General features: G+C 38.5%; 1 protein-coding gene across 1 annotated transcript in view; it reads right to left on the reverse strand.

Annotated features, from left to right (window-relative positions):
- Positions 1 to 759: 759 nt before the first annotated feature.
- ADK (adenosine kinase) overlaps positions 760 to 22,353 on the reverse strand; it is a 263,888-nt gene continuing 242,294 nt past the window's right edge. Inside the window, exons 10-11 of the mRNA XM_042018632.1 lie at positions 19,150 to 19,236; positions 760 to 1,933 (exon numbers count right to left, since the gene is read on the reverse strand). Of these exons, the coding sequence (XP_041874566.1) occupies positions 1,809 to 1,933; positions 19,150 to 19,236 (212 nt within the window). The 3' untranslated portion in view covers positions 760 to 1,808. The remainder of the gene's footprint in view (positions 1,934 to 19,149; positions 19,237 to 22,353) is intronic.

Raw genomic sequence — 22,353 nt, forward strand, 5'->3', positions numbered from 1 at the left:
TTTTGTTTGCCATTCTATTTTCACTCCAACATATTAATTTCTCTTCCTCTCACCTATGCCAGAACATGAGAAATGTACAGCCTAAAGCTGTTTTAAGAGTAGCACTATGATGAAACAGACAAGTCTTATTTGCACAAAGCTGTTCATGAGCAGGTTGGAAGACAGACAAGGCCTGTACACAGAACCTTTCTCAGGCAGCATGTGTGAGCCAGAGGCCTTGCAGAGCAGGAGGGACTCACCATGCATGTGCTTGCAGCAGTGCAGTTCCATGGACCCGTGAGGATTTGCAGAAGTCGCTGGTTGATGCACTTGCAGGAATCCCACACCAGGTGATCTCTTAAGATGACAGAGCCTGTTGTCCAATGTGCCAGACTGGATGCTGGGCCAAACAAGGGAATTGGGATCATAGCCTTGATTCCCCCTATGCCCTTTGCAATACACAAACTGCAATAACAGCATTCAATCTCTGTGAGTACTTTGTTCCATCCTGGGCAGTAAAGTGTGAACCCGGAACTGTTAACATTCTTTGATCAACACTAGCCATTAATTTTTCATCTCTTCTGTAGTACAAACACCAATTTGACGTTCCTTCTCTTCCTTACTGCTGAGATCACCCTTGAACACCCACCTGGACACTGAAAGTCATGCATGAAACGCTGAGATTTAGCACGTACTGTGGGTTAAGCACCCATTTCTTGTTCCCATTTCAGTAAGATACACAGAAGAAAGACAGACACATATGAATACAAAACCAGGAGATACTGTATAACAATTTTTTATTTATCAGTATCAAATTACATAGCAAAGTAATGAATGCAGTGTCAGATCACCTTTTGAATACTGTAAATACAAACAAAATCCACCATATTGCTTAATTATCCAAAGTAAATTAAAAGTTTAAAAATGTGCGTTTCAGAGATTCCATTTGGCATATCCTGTCAATATATCCTGCATAAATATTTCTGTACCTCATTTTCATTATGTGTACCTTAATGTAGCCTCTAGAAAGCTCACATGGAGGAGATAGGACCTATCTGTATGTTTATTTTCACCACCAACTCATGCATCTGCCCTGAAATCACTGAAAGTACCTATCTGCTAGCTGACCTGACAGATAAAAGTGACTGTACCTATAGACCTACAGATGTAAGGACAGATAAAAGTGGCCAGACCCAAAGCTACTGCCATCAGTGCAAGATGGCTGAATGCATGATATCAGCTGTGGATCAGGTCTTTAAATTACTGACAAAGCAGTGATGTACTTTCATGGAAGCTGGGCTATCTGATGGCCAGATCTTGTACACTCCAATATGTATGGAAATTCCTGGGATATTTACACCACTCTTTACACAGGTCTGACTCTGCTAAACAGAAAGAACAATTCCCTGTTTATAAGGTTAAGTGACAAATAAAGCCAGGTCTGTTGATTTCATGTAAGTTGAATAGGATTTGGCCACAGCTGGATACAAACTAGATAATTCAACAGAAGTATTTTAATGGTGCTAATCAGCGGTGTCATTTAAATGGGACTTCCTTGGAAACTGTGTAAATAGAACACTTTTTCCTGATGGATGCGATAATAAGCTTCACTTAGCACTGTTTCCAGAAGTTAAGACTACTGAGACATGGCAGATGTATGAAATGGAAAACACCATAGAAACATATACTTTGTTTAGAATACCATGAACAGAAGTACAGAAGCGTTGATGCAGGTACTGGCAAGGTAAGGAAAGGGAAGGAGGAAAAATTTTAGGCAGCAATCCCATGGCAACACAGAAGTTACTCTTGATCCCTCCAATTCACCACTATCAGTGGAAGTCAGGCTTCTCTGGGAAGGTGCAACCTGAACGCTTGATAATTACGCTGGCTGCGTAATGTCCGGCCCGGATGCACTCGGTCACCGGCCGGTCATAGACGAGCTGGGACAGAAAGCCTATGGGACATAGTGGGAGAGAAAGAGAAGGGAGAAAATGGTCAGATTAGTTTTTTGAGTGTACCTGTTTGTTACAGGGCAAAGCACTGAAATACTGGCCTGCCTGTATGTACCCCTGCAGCCTGGCCAGCTTAAATTGAGAATCACACTTGAGTGACCTGCAGGGCTGGAGTGGTGCTGCTGCTATTTCTTTCTGAAGTCTTCACTTGGTAGCTTCCAGTAAATTAAAGATTATCAAGACTGATCATTATTAGTGTTCTCAAAATGATTTTACCAGCATTCTTGCTCTCTTCTTTATGGAGACAACCCCTGATTCCTCAAAGAACATTTTAAAAACAAAGAAGCAGTTTTGCCTGCTGAAGAGAGTTCCTTCTGTTCTTACTGGCTACAGCTACAGCCCCACACCACTGTGTCCAAGCTTTTCTCCAAAAAAGAGAAAGGCATGCAATGAGAAACATTCTGTTCAGAGTTACAGGTGCTCACAGTGCAAAGAAGGTGAAAAACTTTTACCTGACGAGGAAAGTTAGATGACATCTGCTGCCATTGATTATGGGACATTGAATCTAAGACTTCAGCAACAGAGGGTACCTCTGAGCATGTGCAATACCCCCCTGAACAGCAAACAGCAAACCAGGCGCCTCTCAGAATCGGGGCATGCAGTTCATGGCTGCAGCTGGCACAGCCTGGCATGCACAGCTTGGAAAGCCAGGAATCACTGGGAGCTGAGTGCTCTGAAAACCTGAGCACCTCTTAAATGAATAGAGGCAGGGAATCCTGAAAAGGTACTTGGAGAAGTTAAGTACAAGCAGCACCAGAAATTTTATGAATTGAGTCCCTCATTTCTGAAACATTTTGTCTTGCCTGAAACTATTGTGATCAAAAGCGTGACAGAGCTTACGGCAGAGGTGAAATACGTATTTTACATTTGGAAGAGGTTTTCAAGATGTGAGAAGTAAACTTGGTATCTTATAATTTACAACTCTACTCTGTCATTCTAGAGGTAATATTTTATTCACTTTTATCCTGTTTTTAATATGTTTCAGATGTATCTCTCTTCCTTGTCCAATCACAGAAGGAAAGTGAGACTTCCCCAAGAAAATCAGAATTCTAGCAAGCTGAAAGATGTTCTTTTTAAAGATTTCATCCACCATTTCAAGTTTCTGTCATGCTCAGGCTTTGGGCCTTGACAGTACAAATGCAGTCTTGAAACCATGTCCCTGCTACGTACTGTGTAACTCATAGGTACCAACTTCTGACATATTGCAAATTTTGTTTCAAAGCTGGTATGTTTTGCTAGCTTGCTTCCATATTCACTTTCTCTGTCCATCTGGGTTACTGTTGGGACAAAGGCTCTACATTATATTGTGATGTTCTCATTTAACCTGTGCTCCATTTCTAAATATTTCCTTTTGTGGTATGCTACAGCATAATTTTAGAAGATAATAAAAATATTTCATCCTATGCAATGATGTCTGCTCTTTGCAGATTAAATATCATGTAAAACAAGAAAAATAAGGTTATATTAATGAAGGATAATACTGGTGAGCAAAGGATCTGTTTTCATGAATTACCAATATCTATCTTGGCTTCTTGGTCATGACTGATAGTGAAAAGAAGCCTAATTGATATATAGTTTTCTCTAAACGGCACCAAATTGGAGAAGAGTTTGAAACTACAAAATTGATAAATCAATCACTTTTCATTGGAATATGGAGGCCATAGAGAGTAGGCAGATTAGTTAAAAAAGGAGAAAACTCATAAATTTCTGCCATCAATACTTTTCTAGGAGAACTACATGTTGGCTGGAATTTCACAGATATTGACTGACAATAGCTGGGAAAAAATGACTCCTTCACCAACAAAAGGTAAGTCCATAAGCTCAAGTGAAGAAGACAGGAGTTATCAGTATACAAAGATAAGAATCTGAAACAGGAAGAAATTGTGCTGTGAGTTCTATCACTGATGGCAGTCAGGGATGACAGACAACACAACTGTGGCAGCATGGTCCAGCTGCAATAGTTGGGTAACAGTTGAGAAATTCAAACAGCATGCCTGGCAGAAGTCAGATCGTTTCTGAATAACGAGATGAAAATGGTCTGCTCTCCATTAAATTAACATGCATTCTTAGGAGAAACTTTCTTGGATACGTGGAGGGTGTCAATCATTAAATTTAAACTGCCTGGGAGGCAGGAGCTTGCCAGTGTGCTTCTGGGTGGTTAAAACTTGAGAGCAAGTTGTAACCATATGTAAAATGAGGCTGTTCAGACAGTCCATTTCTGACTCAGTAAGTATGAAGATGCACTGGGCAGGTCTCCAAAGGCAAACATGGGGCTAGGTTTTGTGCAGAGCATGAATTCAGAGAGAGGTTTATACAAGAAAGAACAACTGTCCTCTACATTTATGATCAAGGCATCAAACATACATGAAGATGAGAAAATCCACAGAGCGAAGGACCATAAAACATGAATTACTTTTCAGTACCAACTAGACTGACACTGTCACCACCTCCCAGGCTCACTGTAGTTTCAAGTTAGCATGACTCTTTTGTCTTCAGTGAAGCTACTTCTTATTTATTCTGATCTAAGTGAAAGCAGAGTCAGGTGAAAAAACATCTTGTTTTAATTGGGGATAGAAATGAGAGCTCTGTGATTTCAGAGTGCTGCAGAAATGACATTAAGTACAGCTGTCATATATGAGATATGTAGAAACTGCAGTGGGGAGTTTGCCCTCAAACCATTCTCTTGTCTGCTGAGTTTCTCTTAAAAGGTATGTGTTTCATAGATGAAATGGAAATAGCAGTCTCTGACACAATATCGCATCGAATGACAATACAAACACACATATCACAAACACAGAACTACATCACATAGTAAGACACTAGGCAGCTGGCAAAGCAGACCCCGAGGGAACACCAGAAAGCAGTGTTGTTTGAGCAGAGAAGCAAAGAGCTCTATCAGGTTGGATGCCTTAGCTGCAGAATGTTCTTTTCATTCTTTTCTGTTTTTTAATGCAGTAAAAAGCAACATGGTCAGAATATAATTCAGAGTTTGCCTCCCCCAGTGTATAAGGTACTGTGATGCAAACCCCATGAGTCATACTCTCAAGGCATGGATTCAAATCTGAGTTCCAGCTGAAGAAGTTACTCCCCCATCTGTTTTTCACCATGCTTCTTTGCTGCTGGTATAACCTGATACCCTGTCAAAATGAGCCAGAGCAGTTTAAACAGTAGCTGTTTAAACAGGGGATCTTTGCTAACCCAGCTGATTGAAACTGAAGTGGGTTAGTGAGCACTCAAACAGCCCGACCAGTGAGCAGGGTGGTGGAGGGAAGATTAGAAGCAGTTGAAGGCTGTAATCTCTTTAAGGTGCCATGACTGGAAATGCAAGAAGATAAGTGAACATGGCTTCAGACTTACTTCATACTCCTCCTACAACTTCAGACACCAAAAGGGCAGGATTGAACTCTGATCCTGTATCACAGGCCTGGGATCACAGACCTAGATCATCTCAGCACATACTAAAGTAGCTCAGCATCTACTTCATTTCTGTGTGGTCTGAACTAGTCCCTGGCTATCACTGGGATGAAGTGCAGAAAGCAGTAGTATATTTTGGCTACACAAGACAGCCTCACTTCAAGTATTTTACCAAAACAACTTCAGGCAATGTTGTTTACCATGTTCTAACTGCAGCTGTTCTGCAGTAGCATTTCTGCACTGCTGAAGCTGTGGATGCTGTTGCAAGCATTGTGCACCACTCTCGTCACACTAGAACACAAAGGCAAGAGCCAAACTCAAGGCTTTCCCGTCTACCTCCTGCCTTGTTATCCAACATGTTACCTGTTTATGGAGTAAGGCAAAAGGCAGTTGCAGGATGTCTAGCAAGCCACCTTGATGTGATGAGCCATTCTGGTAAGCTTTCAGAGTAGACTGGGATGCCTTTTGTCCTTCACAGGCAAGGATAGCCAACTAACCACCTTGCACCTACTAATAGTGAGAACTTATTTGAAACTGGGTCCAATTCATCCCACTTAACTTCCTAGAAAAAAGACAACTTTGCTTCAAAAGTTGCTTTAAACCTTAGAGTGGTACAAAATGTATTTGCATTCTCAGATGATAGAAGTGATTATAACATACCAATAGCTATTTTTGGCCCTTAATTATTTCTTTTCTGGTCAGTTGAGAAAAGCGACTCTGGAATCACTTTGCTCTGAAAAGCGTGCCGGAAATATTTGAGAGTTAATCTTTATTATCTCCAGCTTCCTTACTACATATTCTCAAAGACAATGTTTGTAATTGTTAGGTCAGCAAACAGAATGAGGGACAGAAAAGTGAAGTTGCTTTCTTCCTTTTTTGTGCTCCCCATCAAATGGAAAGTCCTGTAAGCCAGGTGTGGTGCTTGAGCCTCACATCCAGACTCGAACGGAGGCCCTCACTGAGACCAGCTCAAATCTCTTTGGGGACGTCAGTATAAGTTTAAGAAGACACAGCAAGACAGTCCACTGACTGACACAAAAGGTGTTGTCTTCACTTTGTTACTCCTAAGAGTTGAGTAGCATTTAAAAATCATTAAAGGAGAACCAAATTGATTTCCTAGCAAACCAGATATTTCAGAGGCAATTTCACTGAAACCAGTGATTTCTTTAAAAGTTTTATTTCCAGATTATTAGTGGCAATTCTGAATGAACACTTAGCCCTAGTGCAGTTGGGCACAAATGTGGGAGTCCAATGGTGGAGATTTAAAACAGTTCTGGTCTGCTTCAGTAATGGTTTAACAACACTTAAAAACAGCTCATATTGAAGCCAAATGTTTCATTTCAAATTGTACACTTGACAATTAATTTTAATGACTGTTAATTACTAATGCTGGCTGAAAATCCATTTATAGCCTCTGACACCCAGCTCCCCCACTACTCGTCTTTCTTCAGTTTCTCTCACACTTCCAACCTTTACAAAATGCCCATGGCAAAATTATTATTTTTTTTTTTAATGCAAGAGAGAAAAGCTGAAAAAATCCAATTATCAAATGCATCAATTATAAACAACTACAAGCTGACCCTGAGTCAGAGCCCCTCAAAACCTTTTTGCTATGTGATTTTCCCAGACAATTCTGCTTCCATATGAACCCTGAAGCATATAGTCCATGCTAGCCAGGCCATTCACCATCAGAATTGTCCCAGCCACAGAAAGGATCATGACCAGCTGAGCTGCCTCCTCTTTTTTGTATTTAAAATTTCTTCAGCCTAATTTGTGCACTGCACTTTTTAAAATGGTGTTATTCCACCATGGGGACAGTTGCAAACACCTTTCCACACTCTTGTTCATATACAGAATTTATCACAGTTGCTGGAACATTCATCTTTTTTTATGTGATTCCACTAGATTTCCAGGCCAGGAGTGTGGGAAGATGCAGTTTTCAAGAAACATCACCCAGTCAATATACAGCCTTGTAGCTGATACAATTGGGGCTTTTTTGGATGTCTTTTAGCACTGTTGGAGTGGGTTAATGTTGTAGCAGGAGCCTGGTCAGTTGTAATCAGGTGGCTGGCAATGCTGCTGCCAAGAGCCAACCAGCCACCCTAGATTTTGTAAAAGATGTTGGCATCAGTTGATTCTGCAATATAGTCACTGAACGACCGTACGTCAACATGCTGAGGTTTCTCCTTTTTTAATTTTGTGGCAGATGGTGGATATTACAGCCAAGAACTGTGGTAAGCCAGAGGCCCTGCCCATTGCTATCAAACCAAATGTTGGCTATTCTAAATGGAAACGTTTTTGATTAAGGGTGGGATTTGGCTTCTTTGGTTTTCATGTCTTTTGGCACTGTGGTCTGACACATCAGACTTACAGTATATAAGACAAATTAAATGTAAGCATCTTCAAACATTCTATATTTCTTTCAACCTTCATGCACTTTAGCACTTTCTCTTCAAAATTTACTGTAAGAATGATTCCATACATGTATATATATGTTATTAACTACAAATGTATATGCATAGAAACGTGTCTTTTTCTCTCCTTGAAAATGAAATGGCTCTGTGCTTACACAGAACTGTAGTGCCAGGCTAATTACAATTGAGAGAAAAAAGGTTACCAACCCTTCCGTAAAAATGGTCATTTAAGATGTATATCTAACAAGTGGCAACCTTGAAATCTCTCACTGAAAAGAACATTAGAAAATCCTTTCTGACTACACCACTGGAGGAAAGTTTTAATAAAAACTAATTAAACTACAAAAATCTCAAGTGGTTAACTGATTTTAGGGGCTAAATTTCTGGCAATTCTAATTATCCTCTTGTGGCTTCACTTAAGTGTTTCACAACCATGACAGATGACAATGAAAAACTGCAGTTAAATTCATCCTCCCTGACACCATGCTAAGCACTAGCTTCTCCCTCTCCAAGTAAAATCAATACCATGTTTGAGTAAACACGTTTACAGCTTTATTAGGATGTCTTGCTTGTTCTGTAACAGCGACTTGAAGCTGTGGTAGCAAATCGACTCAACTCAGTTAAACCTAGAGAGCTGAGTAAGAGGCTCATCGATAAGGTTGTTATATAAATAAACTGCAGGAGACCAGAAAGCTGGAACAAACAGCCTGGTAAATGTCAATATTTTTACTTCCAGAGAATGACAAAACCATGAGATCAGGAATAAAATGTTTCAGAAGTCTATATTTACTTTATTTATAAAATGGTCACGTGCTAAAAGCATTTCACTGCCTGTGTACAAGAAACTTCTTATTTTGTAATCACCAGTGTGAATACTAAACCAAGCATGTTTTAAGAAAAGCAGTGATATTGGTATTGCTGTGCCTATCCCTCTTGTTTTCTTCTTATTTACAGACACATTTTGAATGCATTGAATTTCTGTAAGGATCACTCAGATGGGTGTACATCTTCCTCACTCTGAGGTTATACAGTCATTTATGGACACATGCAAAAAATACAACTTTGCATTTACTACACAACTATGAATAAGTGAAAGGAGTGTTTTCAGTTTAGCAGCCTTTTCCTGGAATGGAGAGGAGGTGTTGAATACACAAAGAAAAAAAAAAGAACACGGACTCTAATGCTTTAAACCATTACATGTGGGAAATGTTAATGAAAGATTTCTGCAGAAATGTAACAATAAAAAAAAAAAAGAAATAAAACTTCATTACATCCCTGTTATTCCAGTAGGAATCAGTTACTCAAGGCTGAATAATTTCATTGCATTGCACATGATTGCCACTGTTTGGCTCTACTGGGCCAGCTCACTGCAGCTCAGAGAACAAGGTGTCATCATAGTTCCCAGGCACCTGTATAGGTGCTCAGGCCCACCAGAAACTCCCTCTAAGGAAAATCAGCAGTCTTGGTTCTTTGATGCTTTCATTCAAGTAGGACAATGTATGCAGCTCTGTAATGCTTTACTCCTGAGAGCTGTGCCATGGATGAGAAAACAGACCCTGAGGTGAAGCCTACTTAAATTGATGTGAGTTTTCCTATCACTGCCCTGTGCCTTGACTGCATACTGTCCACCTTCAGAGAGGGAATGGCTCAAAGCTGGAGCTTTGTTATATTTTATTATAAATATAAAAAGTGTTTTATCCTCTGACACCCTTCCACATTAATCATCCTCAGTGGACTCTATTTATAATCTGTTGCAAATAACTTCTATTAAATTCCCCAGCGCATCTTATTGTCCAAGAAAAGAACCATTTCAGTCTATAATATGCTCCAAGAAAGATGTGATAGAGGAAAATGATAGCAAAGTTATAACTTCTCATGGTTTGGTCCTATTTTTCATTTTTAAGTCCACATGATGAGCTTTGGGAAATTTCCTTTAGGATCAGAATCTAGTTGCCTTAGGCTTGTCTCCAGCAGCCTCCAGGGGAAACATTTGATTAAAAAAACCCCCTCCAAGCTTACAAGGAGTATTCAAGGCACTCCATGTGCCAAACCAGAAACAGGTATTTTCATTGGAAGTATCTTCTCTATTTGAAAAAAAAACAACTTTCCAGAATGATATTTCTCTTTGTTTTTCCTAAAAGCATTTCCTAGAAGTGTACTTCAAAATCTAAAATTCTTCTTAGTAATTTTTGAGACAACAGACTGAAATAAGCTTTCTTTTATTAGCACCTGGGGAAAATTTCTGAGCCTCAAACCAGATCTGTCGTATTGACACTAAATGGTGCCGATTAGTACACTTACTGCTTGGAATAAGAGGAAAAGAACTGCGCCAATTTACTACAGATACAATGAAATTCTAAGGATAATAAAATGGAATAATATGTACTATCCCCTACTCCGTTTTTAACATATATTCAAGTGCAAAAAAGGTTACACAAGCGTAACTTCATGGCCAAGATTCACATGCACAAAAGTTAGGAGATCTGAAGTTGCATTTGCAGAACAACCACCTCTCAGGAGAGTTTTATTTGCAGGTGTGCTTTCACACAGCCAAGCCAGCAGTATGCAAAGAGAATCAAAAAGCAACACCCAGTGCAGTGGGAATACAGGAGCTAAGCAGCCTATGAATTTCTTGACTTTTGTGGGCTGAAATAGCCTACTCTAGCATTATATTCATAATGCTCCTATTTTAATACAGTGACACTTAACATCTTTTGCCTCTTTAAATATCGGTTACAGTTCTGGATTGTTAGCAAAAATTTACTGATCACCAGTAACAGTAATGTCCCTTTCCATGGAGTCAGAGATCAGTGTCAAATCAACCTACAAGCACTGCTACTACCACTGCTTTCAACCAGGACCACGTTTTTTCTTTTAATTCCTTTTTACTGCAATCTTGCCATCTTCCCACTTCAAGTATGAGCCCATTGCAGTGTGGGGGAAGTGAACAAATTCTGGGAGACTTTACCATCCTCTTATATAATAGAGCAGCTGTAAGTGAGTGAGGACCCAGCCTGTGAACACCACAGCCTGAGAAGTGTCCTTATGGTCATTGTGTCCATGTCAAATAGATGTCAAATAGACAATGCATTTCAGTGTATTTTTATATCTCATTGAGTGGTGTTTTATCTCCTGCGAATATAGCATCAGCTTAATCTGACACATCATTTCTTAGGGGACTATATCCTGTCCTGATTCCCAGGGGAATGTTCTTGATGATCCAATCTGACGAGTGCCTCTGTCTCTACTCAGAATACATTAAAATAACACAAAAATATTGCCAACAGTCTGCAAGCAAGGTAATAGTAACTCATTAAAGTAATTTCTAACCTTCCACATGAACATTTTCTTTATCATTACATGATTTTCTAACACACGACACATTAACATAAAATGAAATGTTATGAGGGTAGGGATAGTAGGCATGACAAAGTATTTTAAACGGTGATGATTTGCTTTGAGGCGTTAAGTCAATTTGTAATTGTCCCATAGCTATTACAGCAAAAATTGGAACTTTATAATTGGTTTTGAAAATCTGTTTTTAACATAGTAGGTCGTTTTTTAAAATGTACACAACCTATTTGATGTTTATTTTTCACAAAACCTGTCCAGAATGTCACTGAATTTATAGTGAGGTAAATTAGGCCTTTTAAAACCCAATTTTACAAAATATTAATCCTCTTGCTGTGTACTGAGGCTCCCTAACACTGACGGTGTCACTGACAGGAAGCGAGACACAGAGGCTAAAGGAATCAGGTCCTGCTTCAGACTAATTAGAAACTTTGAGGGTTTTTTAATTCCATACACTGATCCTTTTAAGTGGATCTTTCATTTCTACGTGTTATTTAAGAAATGACAGCAAGTATACTAATGTTTTGCCTTACTTTTATTCTACTACGTCTTTTTCTGGATTGCCTTTAAATGGAATAGGTGAAAATGTGAACTACTGTATTTACTTTACTATATTATGATAAAAATACATATGTAACGAAATTGGGAGGAACAGTTACAGACTAAGAGAAGGGTAGCAATTGAAACAAAACAATGAAAACAGAATAATCACAATTATACTTTGACAACACATGCAACCAGGTTTAAGTATAATGTCAGCACAGAAGAGGGTATTCTTTCCAAGGAAATAATTTTGAATGGATATTGGTGAAAAAAGAAGTAGGGAATTAAAAAGGAAACAGATATATTCCATGTTTTTTTCTGAGTGATATCTATTTTTATGGGTTTGTTTAAGTAGCTGCAATTCAAACTGTGGCAAATTTCGAAAATGAACCAATACTAATGTTGGAATTACTAGCAATTGGCTACACTATTGATCAGAATAATGATGTGCCTCTAGCTGAGACTGAGAAACTTCAACCAGGAACATATAATCTGGTCATTTTCTAGTTTGCAGAAGGTCAGTTACAGAGGTAATATGATCATCTAATAGCCCGCGTTTATGTGTGATGTTTATCTGAGAGAGTTCCGAATGCCATCAGAACACAGGGGTGGTAAGTCATGGGCACGTCGACAAGTTATCCCCTAGCAAGTAGAGATTGATGCCCTCTCTGCAGCTCAGCTATTATGCTCATGTATGCTGTTTATAAACCAGAGTAGTAAAGACGGGCAAAATGGGCTGTCAGTCAAAGTGCTGATGACACTAAGTAAGTATTCTTATTTCAAAGCTTCCTATCTCATCCGCCATGATCTCAGTAACAACAGGACTGCTCAGAGGCAATTAGCCACCCATGTCGTACAAATGAAAACTAAGAGAGTGCTGCTTTCTGTTATAACAGTTATCTTCAAAGAAAAGACAGAACAATTCAAAGTAGTATCCCCTCTCTCTTTGCTGGTGAAGATAAATTTTGTAGCAACAATCAGCCATTACAAGTTACATGCACATACATATTTAATTGATATCACCAAAAAAATATCCCTTGCTCCCAGATGGCAAGTAAAACTGCATCTCAGAGCTCTGGTGTTATCAGAAGGGAGTACTTCACAGCAGTGATATTTTATCCACTGTATTTCTCTCTATCAAATGTGATTAAAAAATGATGACAACTTCCCAAGGTATCTTAAACAAGTATAAAAACCTTATAAAAATTAAAGACCGCTGTAAGTGGATGAAGTAGCTTCTGATATCACACTCCTGCTGTTCAGTAAAGAACTGTTCCTAGCTCCTTGAACGCCCATTTCAACAAATCTAGAATGTTCTAGGGGTGGTGAATTCTGGAGGAAGAGCACCCCTTACAGCACAGATTTATACAGAGAGAAAAATACAACAAATAAGAGAAATATTTGTTTTTAGTGTAAACAAATTCTTCCTCAATCTTCAAGAGCCCTAGAAATCCATTAAGCAACTTTCTTTTTAATATAGTCACAAGCTTACTCATAATTTAGTGTTCTGAAAAAACATTCAAATCTGCCTCTGCTGAAGGCATTATCAGATCTTTTTGCATGTTCAGCACTCCTGGAATAGTCATATAGGAACTATACATAAAAGCTTATTTCATTTCTCACATGTGCACATGCCTCTATCACCACAATTCTTTCACAATCAATACAGAAGGGACTTATTAGACTAAGTCATGATACAGTCCCTCTTTGCCCTAGAACAGATTTATTGCAAGAAGATGGAATTCCCATTCCATGAGCTTCATTTTTAATTCAGTCAGCTCCTACTCCGGAGCCACCAGCATTGCCCTCAGAAGATGACTGAGTCTGGATTTCTAGAGGAGCAGGAACTGGCACCTGGGAACTTAATACCTATAGGATTAAAACTCATAGGACCATAACACAATTTAGGTGGGAAGAGACCTCTGGAGGTCACCTGCACCTGGCTTAAGGCAGGGTCAACTCAGGTAATGTCAAATCCCATCAAGATGATTTTTTCATTTTAAAAATCACTGGGTTCCTTCCATAAACGATGGATTCTGCAGAGCAACAGCACAAGAATTATTATATTGGTTTCAATTATGTTTCCAATTCAATCAATATTATACTTGTTTAAATCCACCAGCTTCAGCCAAGATACGCCAAAGCTATCCTAGTGCATTCAGAAAACAGAACCAGACCTTTTTCCAAAGAGGTTTCTGAATCAATCTTTAAACAGTAGAGGAGTAATAATGACCAGTTATTCTGTGTACTATGTATTCTTTGTAAACCTGTATTTTTATCTCTTGTACTGTGATTTTATAAATATACATACATGTATATGTACATGTATAATATACTCACAGAGTGTTTCACACTAAAGATAATATTTCAATACTTCAGTAATGTAGAAGAATATCAAATATCACTTAGTTCTGAAATCAAAGCTGGATGTCACTCTATAGAAAATCATTTGCATTTACCTCATGAACAGAGGCTAAAATTTGAACAATGTGAGAACCTTTAGGCAAACTCCTACAAGTCCAAGGTCTTCATCTAATTTGTAGAGACACTTATACAAAGACAGAAAAATAATGTTTGGAATTAACCTCTCTATTAAAGATGAGGAAATGGCTTTACTGAGACAGTTTGGCTCAGAGTCAAAAAGAGGGAAGTATCTTCACTAAGCCCTGTGGTCCCTAAAGAGGAGATAAGGAGGCCATGAGGCCCACTCACACAAGGACACATAAAACAGGATGACTCCTCTTTTGCTGCTCTCCCTGTGTCTGATAGCTGAGACAGGAGTTGGCCATCTTATAAGGCTCACGCTGGGCTTCACAAGAAAGAGAAAGAGAGAGAACTGCTTATTCTGTAAGTATGTGCACGAAAAAATTGCGACTGTAGCTTTCAAACTCTAGCTAGCAGCTTTATGAGATTCCTCAGCACATGAAAGCTGCCAATGTCGTTTTTAAATTGACAGGTGGTTTGAGCCATTGACCTCCCCTTTGATACTGACAGAGGCAAATTGCTATCAGCTCCTATCTGGCACTGTACAATGCTTAATGAAGAGTTCCTTCTACCTTGGGATTTCTTTTCCTTGAGAATGGTATAACAACTTTATAGCATGGTGATAAGTAATACACACTTGCTGCGATCATTCTGTCACTGCTTCATCATGCTACTTGAAAATGATTTGTGGCTCCATTTCATACTCTAGTACTTTTCATGTAGTATATGACTAAATCATAGCAGATTATTAAGTCAATATATTTATATTGATGGAACCTGAAGAAACATTGATTATATACCTTCTCCTAATCATTTGTTATGAACTCTTTACCCAGTTCCAGTGACTAGACAGATTCTAGGGGAGAGATTTTGCAGGGAACAATGGCAGCAACTATCAGAACAGATGCTTATTGTTTTCATTTGTTACAGTGGCAATGACAAAGGGGAGTTCAAACAGAAGGCAGACCTACTCTGGCTGAAGAGAGCAGGATAGCATAAAGGAAAGCATATGATGGTAAAACTGTCCATATTTCAATCTATTTATTGCCATTAAGTATGCTTTGATTATCATTATTGCAATGGTTCAAGCTGGGGCTGACTAGTAATAAATAAATGTTAATTTAATGAGCAACAGAATGCTCCCCAAACTCCACAAACTAAGGCTGTAATTCCATTAAGAGGACTCTTGTGACATAAGCCATGTCAGCAAAGCTCCAGTGATTTGTCACTGTCATAATAATCTGGAGGTGGAATTGCAACTTAAATTTATGGGTATTTCAGGGATTCATAACCAAAAATCTGTGGTACTTCTGAAAACCACAAGAGGTGCTGAGATGCTACAAAGTAAACCATTATTGCTTAAACTTGTAAAAGGTAGCAGTGTTGCTGGTAAGCAATAAAAGCTGAACTGTGTCAGTGTTGTTTAGAGAAGTGTTTTTAGCATAAAGATACCTGCAGCGATTTTAAAACCCAGTTTCTTATTCGTGCACTGCACCAGCCTGAGTGGCAGATGACTTGATGCCTGCAGTAAGAGGCAAGAAATTCAGAGATATTCCTGGTGCCAACTTAATAAAACCACATTTCAACTGAAGAATGCAGTTTATTTCTTGCTGCTAGCTGTTGGGGTGAGCTAGTTCTCCTCGGAGGCCAGCAGCTTCATGTTTAGAAATGCTGAACTCATGAATCAACTCATAGTTACAAGCGCCCAGAAACTTTGTGTCTTTAAACTTTTTCTTGACTTTAAGGTCTCAAGAGCTTCAGTAGTTAGACTGGTTCTAGTAAAAAAAACCCCAACAGTTTTCTTTTTTTCAACTTGTACACGGAGAAACATATGAGGGGTGATTTGCCAAGTTGGCATAATTATTGAGAAGGAATTTCCTTACAATCTGTGAGTTATACCTCTGGAAGAGAGTGTCTCTGTGTAAGATCTTTCAAAATGTGATAGAGTCTAACACACCTGACCTCCTAATGCAAATCAGTCTTGTTTGATGGGGTTAGTTCTCATTATACCCCACGTTTCCCTCTCAGCCAAGACACCTGCTCCAGCAAAACCACTGTTCAGTCCAGCGAATATACTGGTTCCAGAGAAGTATGGGAAACTTTGCCATGAGAGTCTTGTTCTCTGCTGTTCGAATAAAGGAACTAAGTTTTCAGGAGAGGATATTATAACACTTAGTGAATTTTTTAGCTAAGGGATTAATTTTGAAAGATTTTACTACAAGGACACTAAAATCAAAACATTACATGTACTGTTGCCTAGGTAGTAACAACTGATAAAAACCTCAATCAAAGAAAGAAGCAGAAAAGCACTGAAGAGAATATAGCCTTCCTGTAGTAAAAATTCTGTCAGGACAGTAACACTGCAGCTTGGCTCAGTGCTAGACCCAATGCTAGAGATCCATATGTTGAGCAGTATTACCTACACTACGGCACAGGGCTTTCTGCTAGGGAGACAATAAAGAACTTCTCCTGTTATAAATACACTTTGAAAACACATGAAAAGTGTGATACAGATAAAATACAGACATTTCCCCCAAATGAAACACAGACCAAATCAAAGCCTATCCAGTCCAGTATTCTGTTTCCTACATATGGGAAGGAAAATTAAATGACTCCTTGAAGAAGGAGACCACAGTACACATAAGACTAGAATCGCCTGTGTATCTACACTGCTATGAGTCCCAATTCTCCCATCTGGATTAACTCAGGAAAATCTATTCTCTGAGGAGAATAAATGATCAATTTATTATTTATGGAGTGACAGAAGAGAACTGAGATATCCCAGAAGCTAATGGAAGAACTATAGATATTCTAAAGCTCATGTTGCTTTGAGTCACAGGAGAGAGAAGCATGGTGCAACAAGAGGCTGAGCTCACACACCGACGCTCAGGTAAGCGTCTAACTGCAAGGACAGCCCAGGCAGATTTGCCATGGCTGAGCTGACTTCCATTACAGAGGGAAAACCAGCTGTGGTCCTTTCCCTGACAGTGAGGGAGAACTGTACAATGCACTGGACTGCATTGCTCTTGTGCCCCAGTGAAAAAGCATCTGATGCCTCAGTGCTATTTGTGGGGCAACTGAGGATAATATACATCCATAAACAGTGATACAGGACTTGTGTTAAGATTATCCCAAATATACAGGAGCTTGCTGTATCTTAACACTTAGAATGATACAGGAGAGTTAATCTTTTAGAATATGTCCCTTCATCCCTCCCTTCCACAGCTGAGCATTGTCCACATCACCTTTCCCCTTTGAGAAAGGAATCTCACAACTGATCCATGACCAGCCTGACAGGATGTGCCTCAATTCCTTACACTGCTGGTGGAAGACAGTAGTTTGGAATAGAGACTGATGTGGTTTATATCAGCCTTTCCATTCAGGATATTTTAAATAAAGTCAATGTTTTAGCCCTTCTACAGAAAACCAGCAGCTATGGCAGTACCAGGGAAAAGGATGTAATCTAAAGAAGGAAGCTTTTGAGAGATCTACTTTTTAATTTGATCTATTGTGTTATAAAACTGTTCTTAAAGCCCTGATTATTTAGTTGCAATAGCCTTCCTGGAGCTAACCTAGGAAAGAACAAAATTAGGATTATTAAAAAAAAGTCCTGATTTCAAGAGGCCTAAAATTGAAGAACTGAAAATAAATACAACCTGAGATAAACATGGCAGACACATGAAAACAAAAAAAGCAAGACCTTTCCTCTCTTTTTTTTCCCTCACAAGAACAGCAGCTTATTGGCACAGCTGATACACACAGCAAATGTATACAAGGACAAGCACTTGAAGATGATCTTATTTATGTTATAGTCACTGTTATCTACTGGTTCAAATTTAGTCTTGTTTGTGATTTAGGAACAATAGAGAGTGACAAGCATGCCCTCAAAGGTGTATGAATAATATGACCTAATGTGTTTCCCTCTATTTCTGTCCTTTTTGATTCCTTAAAGCACTGAAGTAATGAGTAAAAACATTCCTATTCTCAGACAGATTTAAGTATACACTGAACATTTACCATTGGTTTAAATGCTGTATTAAGAAAGGATGGAATTACTCACATGCTTAAGATTAAGCTTATGTTGAATATTTTCTTGAAGTGGGACACAATTTGAAGCTTTAATTTGGTAACACACTGCTTGTTATCCCCTTCATAGTTACAAGACTGAGTCCTGCAATTCTATTTAAAAAGTCTCTTCTGTAATATTTCCAGTAAATTAGTGACTAATGGAGCTCCTTACAGCTACTACATACTGGATATTAGAGCCTTCAGGATGCAATAGTGCATCACAGAACTACATGGATGAAGGTTACAATGAATGACAGAAATCTTGGATTAGACTGAGTTTTGGCTTATATTGAATAATTTTTTAAAACAGGCATAGACATAACATCCTCTTTTTTCCTTAGAGCTTGCGCCAAAAAAAATAGTAAGTTTGCAAATGGATATTAAGCAATGCCAGATATTTTCGGGGTTTGTTTTAACAATTTAACCCTTTGCATTCTTTTCTGATGTCCAAATAATTGTATTGGAAGCAGATGTTCTACCAAAATTTACATGATCAGAGACATTATGCTCACTTATTAACATACTGTTTAATATTCACTACAACCTGTTTTAAAGAACAACAATGTGTTAACATTTAAGCCAGGAGGGATTTCTGTACACTATATAGTACTTGATGCAGCTTGTTTATGCAACAGTCTGACAGATACAATTAATCTCATGAAAACGACCAGAGTACAGCATAATGGCATATTATTTTTGAAGTAATAGAACACACTTTCCCTTTGGAAATCAGAACTTAATTAAATCATACAACTTCAGGATGAGGAGAAAAGCTGTAAAAGAATGAAGCTTGTTCTGAAGGACAGTTGAATAAAAAACCAGTAGATTTTATATAGAGAGAATAGGAGGATAATCTCCAAACAACAGAAAGAAGTAAGAAATACCTCCAACAAATGCATCTCCAGCTCCATTGGTATCCACAATTTCACTCTGATCACTCACCAATACAGGGAAAGTAGTCACTTCATTTTCTGTAGAGAAAGGGAAGAATAGAACATGAGTTACTTGGGAATCTGACTTTGAAACGCACAACAAACACTGAAAATCAAAACAATTCAAAACTATGACCTTTAGCATGATAATTTGGGTAAAAATAGGTTTGGTTTATAATTCTGTCTGTATTTACTGCACAGGGATATGGGAACACGTTCAAACAAGCCGTAAGTTGTGGGCATTTTCATTATTTACTTCCAGCCTCATTTATTTTCTCTACCTCCTAATACTGAGGACAAGAGAAAAAGAGTAAGGAAAAGAGTAAAAGAAAAAAAGTACATTAGAAAGAACAACGTAAAACACCTGGGGCATATGGACGAGACAGAAAAATCCATCCTGCCAAAACCAGTTCTTTCCACTAGTTGCAGGAAGGTGACATAGCCTCCAGAATGGCCAGTACAAGCCTCCAAAAGATCAACAGAAACTGCTGCGTTGTTAAAACCAAAATACATATGAATTAACTAAAATAAAGCTGTGAAATAAAAAGAAAAAACAAGTGTAAATCAAAGTGCTTTCAAATTATACCTTAAAAAAATTCCATATATGTAAGAAGCCTTGCAACTTGCCATCTGACTAGATTTGGTTTCAAGAGTTCAATGATTGCACCCTCTTCCTTAGTATTTATTTAAAAACCCCCAACTATTTCCTTCAGCTCCCTGCCCTCTACTGGCACTCATTAAATGTATTGCAATAGGTGGATACTCAGCATCTTCACCTCCAATTCACTGCTACACCATAGTTCAGCATAATTACACCACTTAGGTATGATAACTTTAGAGTTCTAGGGTTATAAATTTAATATATGCCACTAATTAATCAGCTATGGCTTTCCAGGTGGTAATGTCATAATGACGTGATAAAAATATAATTACCACCTTGTCACAATACCTTGTTAAAGTGTAAATTACCCCTGTAACAGAGCCAATGGAAGTTCTGCCTCTGGTAGTCAGTATGCATTAAACTGTCTCAGAGCAAACAGATTGTCCTTTGGCAGACAGCAGGAATTACAAAAAGGGGAGGGGGAAGAAAAGCCTGTCAACCAGTGAAAAGAAAAACCATCAGAGCTGTTTTCTTTTAATTTTTGGTAAAAATAGAAATAAAATGGAAAACAGAGCTTCCAGTAGCTGAAATCTGGAGATGAGTAGTTTCTTCACTGTCCAGCAACAGAGCAGATCATAAAAATCACTCTTACATTGACATACACAGTAGCAAACAAGGAAACCTAGTTTGGGAGGCATATAAAGAATTCACAGCCTCAAATCAGGCAAGTCTGTGTATGCTGCAGAGGTACCAGAAGGATCCTGGTTTCTGTGAAATGCAGTGTATCAGCTCTACTGCTCTTCACCATCTGCTACTAAGTGAACCAGGCAGATATAATGATGCTGCCTCCAGAGGGAACTGTTGGCTGGCCCACCAGGAGGGGAGGGGAGCATTAGCAACAACCATCCATGAGAGGCAAAGGAAAAAGGGTAATGAAAAACATAAGATGAATATTCCAATTAAAGAACAGGTTTCAGTCAGTTCTCAGTGCATCCTACTCTCTACCCCGTTAAGAAAGCTATTTGGAAACGTGCTTCAATGCTGTGTTGTGCTCTTAAGATAGTCCTCAAGAGCAATGTTTTTTAGTAATTTTAACAGGATTCATTTGAATTGGAAATCAAGAAAGAGAGGTCTTACATTAAACTCTGCCAGACAAGCAGAGTGTATTCATCCATTTCACAAGAAGGTATACTGATTTGCTCTAGATAATACTAAAACAATGAACAATGTGATAAGTCTGTTGAAGACATACTGTAATAAACTAACCTGCTCCTTCCCAAGTGTGCATGGGTGCACACAGATGTTCTACGTTAAATGCACCGCAGACAATTGCACACGCATACAAATGTCTGTGTTTGGGCACAGAGGGTGAATAATGCACGTTGTATTTCGAAAGCTGTAAGTGGGGTGTGGCATCAAATAAGATTCTATTCAAACAAACTAGCACAAATCAAAGTTCTCACCATCACCTTTCTCCTTTTTTTTCCTCCTCTGTCTTGATTCCCTCCCTCAGCTCCCTCTAGTATATGCAGGTAAGTATTGCACTAGGAGCTCTTATTCTATTCTTTCTGTAGTAAATAGAATTGTAAGTAACTGAATTAATCTAAAACCCCAAATACATCAGGAAAGTTTTCTGGTGAACAATTTTTTTGCTTTCTTTTTTTTCTGGTCACGGTTTTCCATGTCTACCTGGGTAACACATTTTCTTTCTGTAATCTTCTGTATATTTTCAAGGGGAGCAATAATCTCATATTTTGAAGCACTGAAGTTTAAGAAGGAGTCAGCATGGCTTTGGAGCACATACTAAACTACAAAACATTACCATCTACACACATCCAATAGGCAAATTATCTTTCTTTAACCTTTGGAGAACTTCTAGCATAGTAGAGTCAACTAAACTATAGCTGACAATAATATATACTGCAAGATCAACAAAAGAATACCAAGGTTTGGGGCTTTTTTCCCTTTCCTTCACAATAAATGAAGTAAGTTAGAATTAAAACTGCCATTAAGTTACATTGCTATGTCTGTGTAATAGCACCAGAAGAGCTAATTTCTCTTACTGATCTGTGTTTTGTAGCAACTAAACACAGCAGGATGAATTATTACGAAGCAGAAGTCTCCATTCTGAGTATCCTTGTTTTTGTGACTTTTGTGTTGCTTTAACTTCATTTTTGATCCATTATGCTATAAAACTCCTAAATACATCATAGCAAACATTGAGACACCTTGGCTAAGTGCACTGGTCGTCAGTGGCCTTGCTTTTCAAAGTCAGTTCTGATTTCATTCATCATTCTGAGAGCTTATGAAATAAAGAATAATTACATAAGTGTTTTGAAGTCCAAGGGCCACTCCTCTGGGCATAAAATCCAGTGTTCCATTTTTACGTAACGAGTATCTCCTATGATACAACATATTCCACTTGGATATCATTTCCTGGAAGCCCAGAATTGTGAGTGCAAATTGTAACAAGGTGACTATAATTAGGAAAATTGTAGAAAATAAGCATTAATGGAATCTAAAATTTTGGGGCTTTGATTCATCTTTCAGTGACT

This window comes from Corvus kubaryi, unplaced genomic scaffold (genome assembly GCF_017639235.1).
Source record: "Corvus kubaryi isolate FWS band 111438036 unplaced genomic scaffold, C.kubaryi_AGA036_p1.0 138, whole genome shotgun sequence".
NCBI classification, from domain to species: domain Eukaryota; kingdom Metazoa; phylum Chordata; class Aves; order Passeriformes; family Corvidae; genus Corvus; species Corvus kubaryi.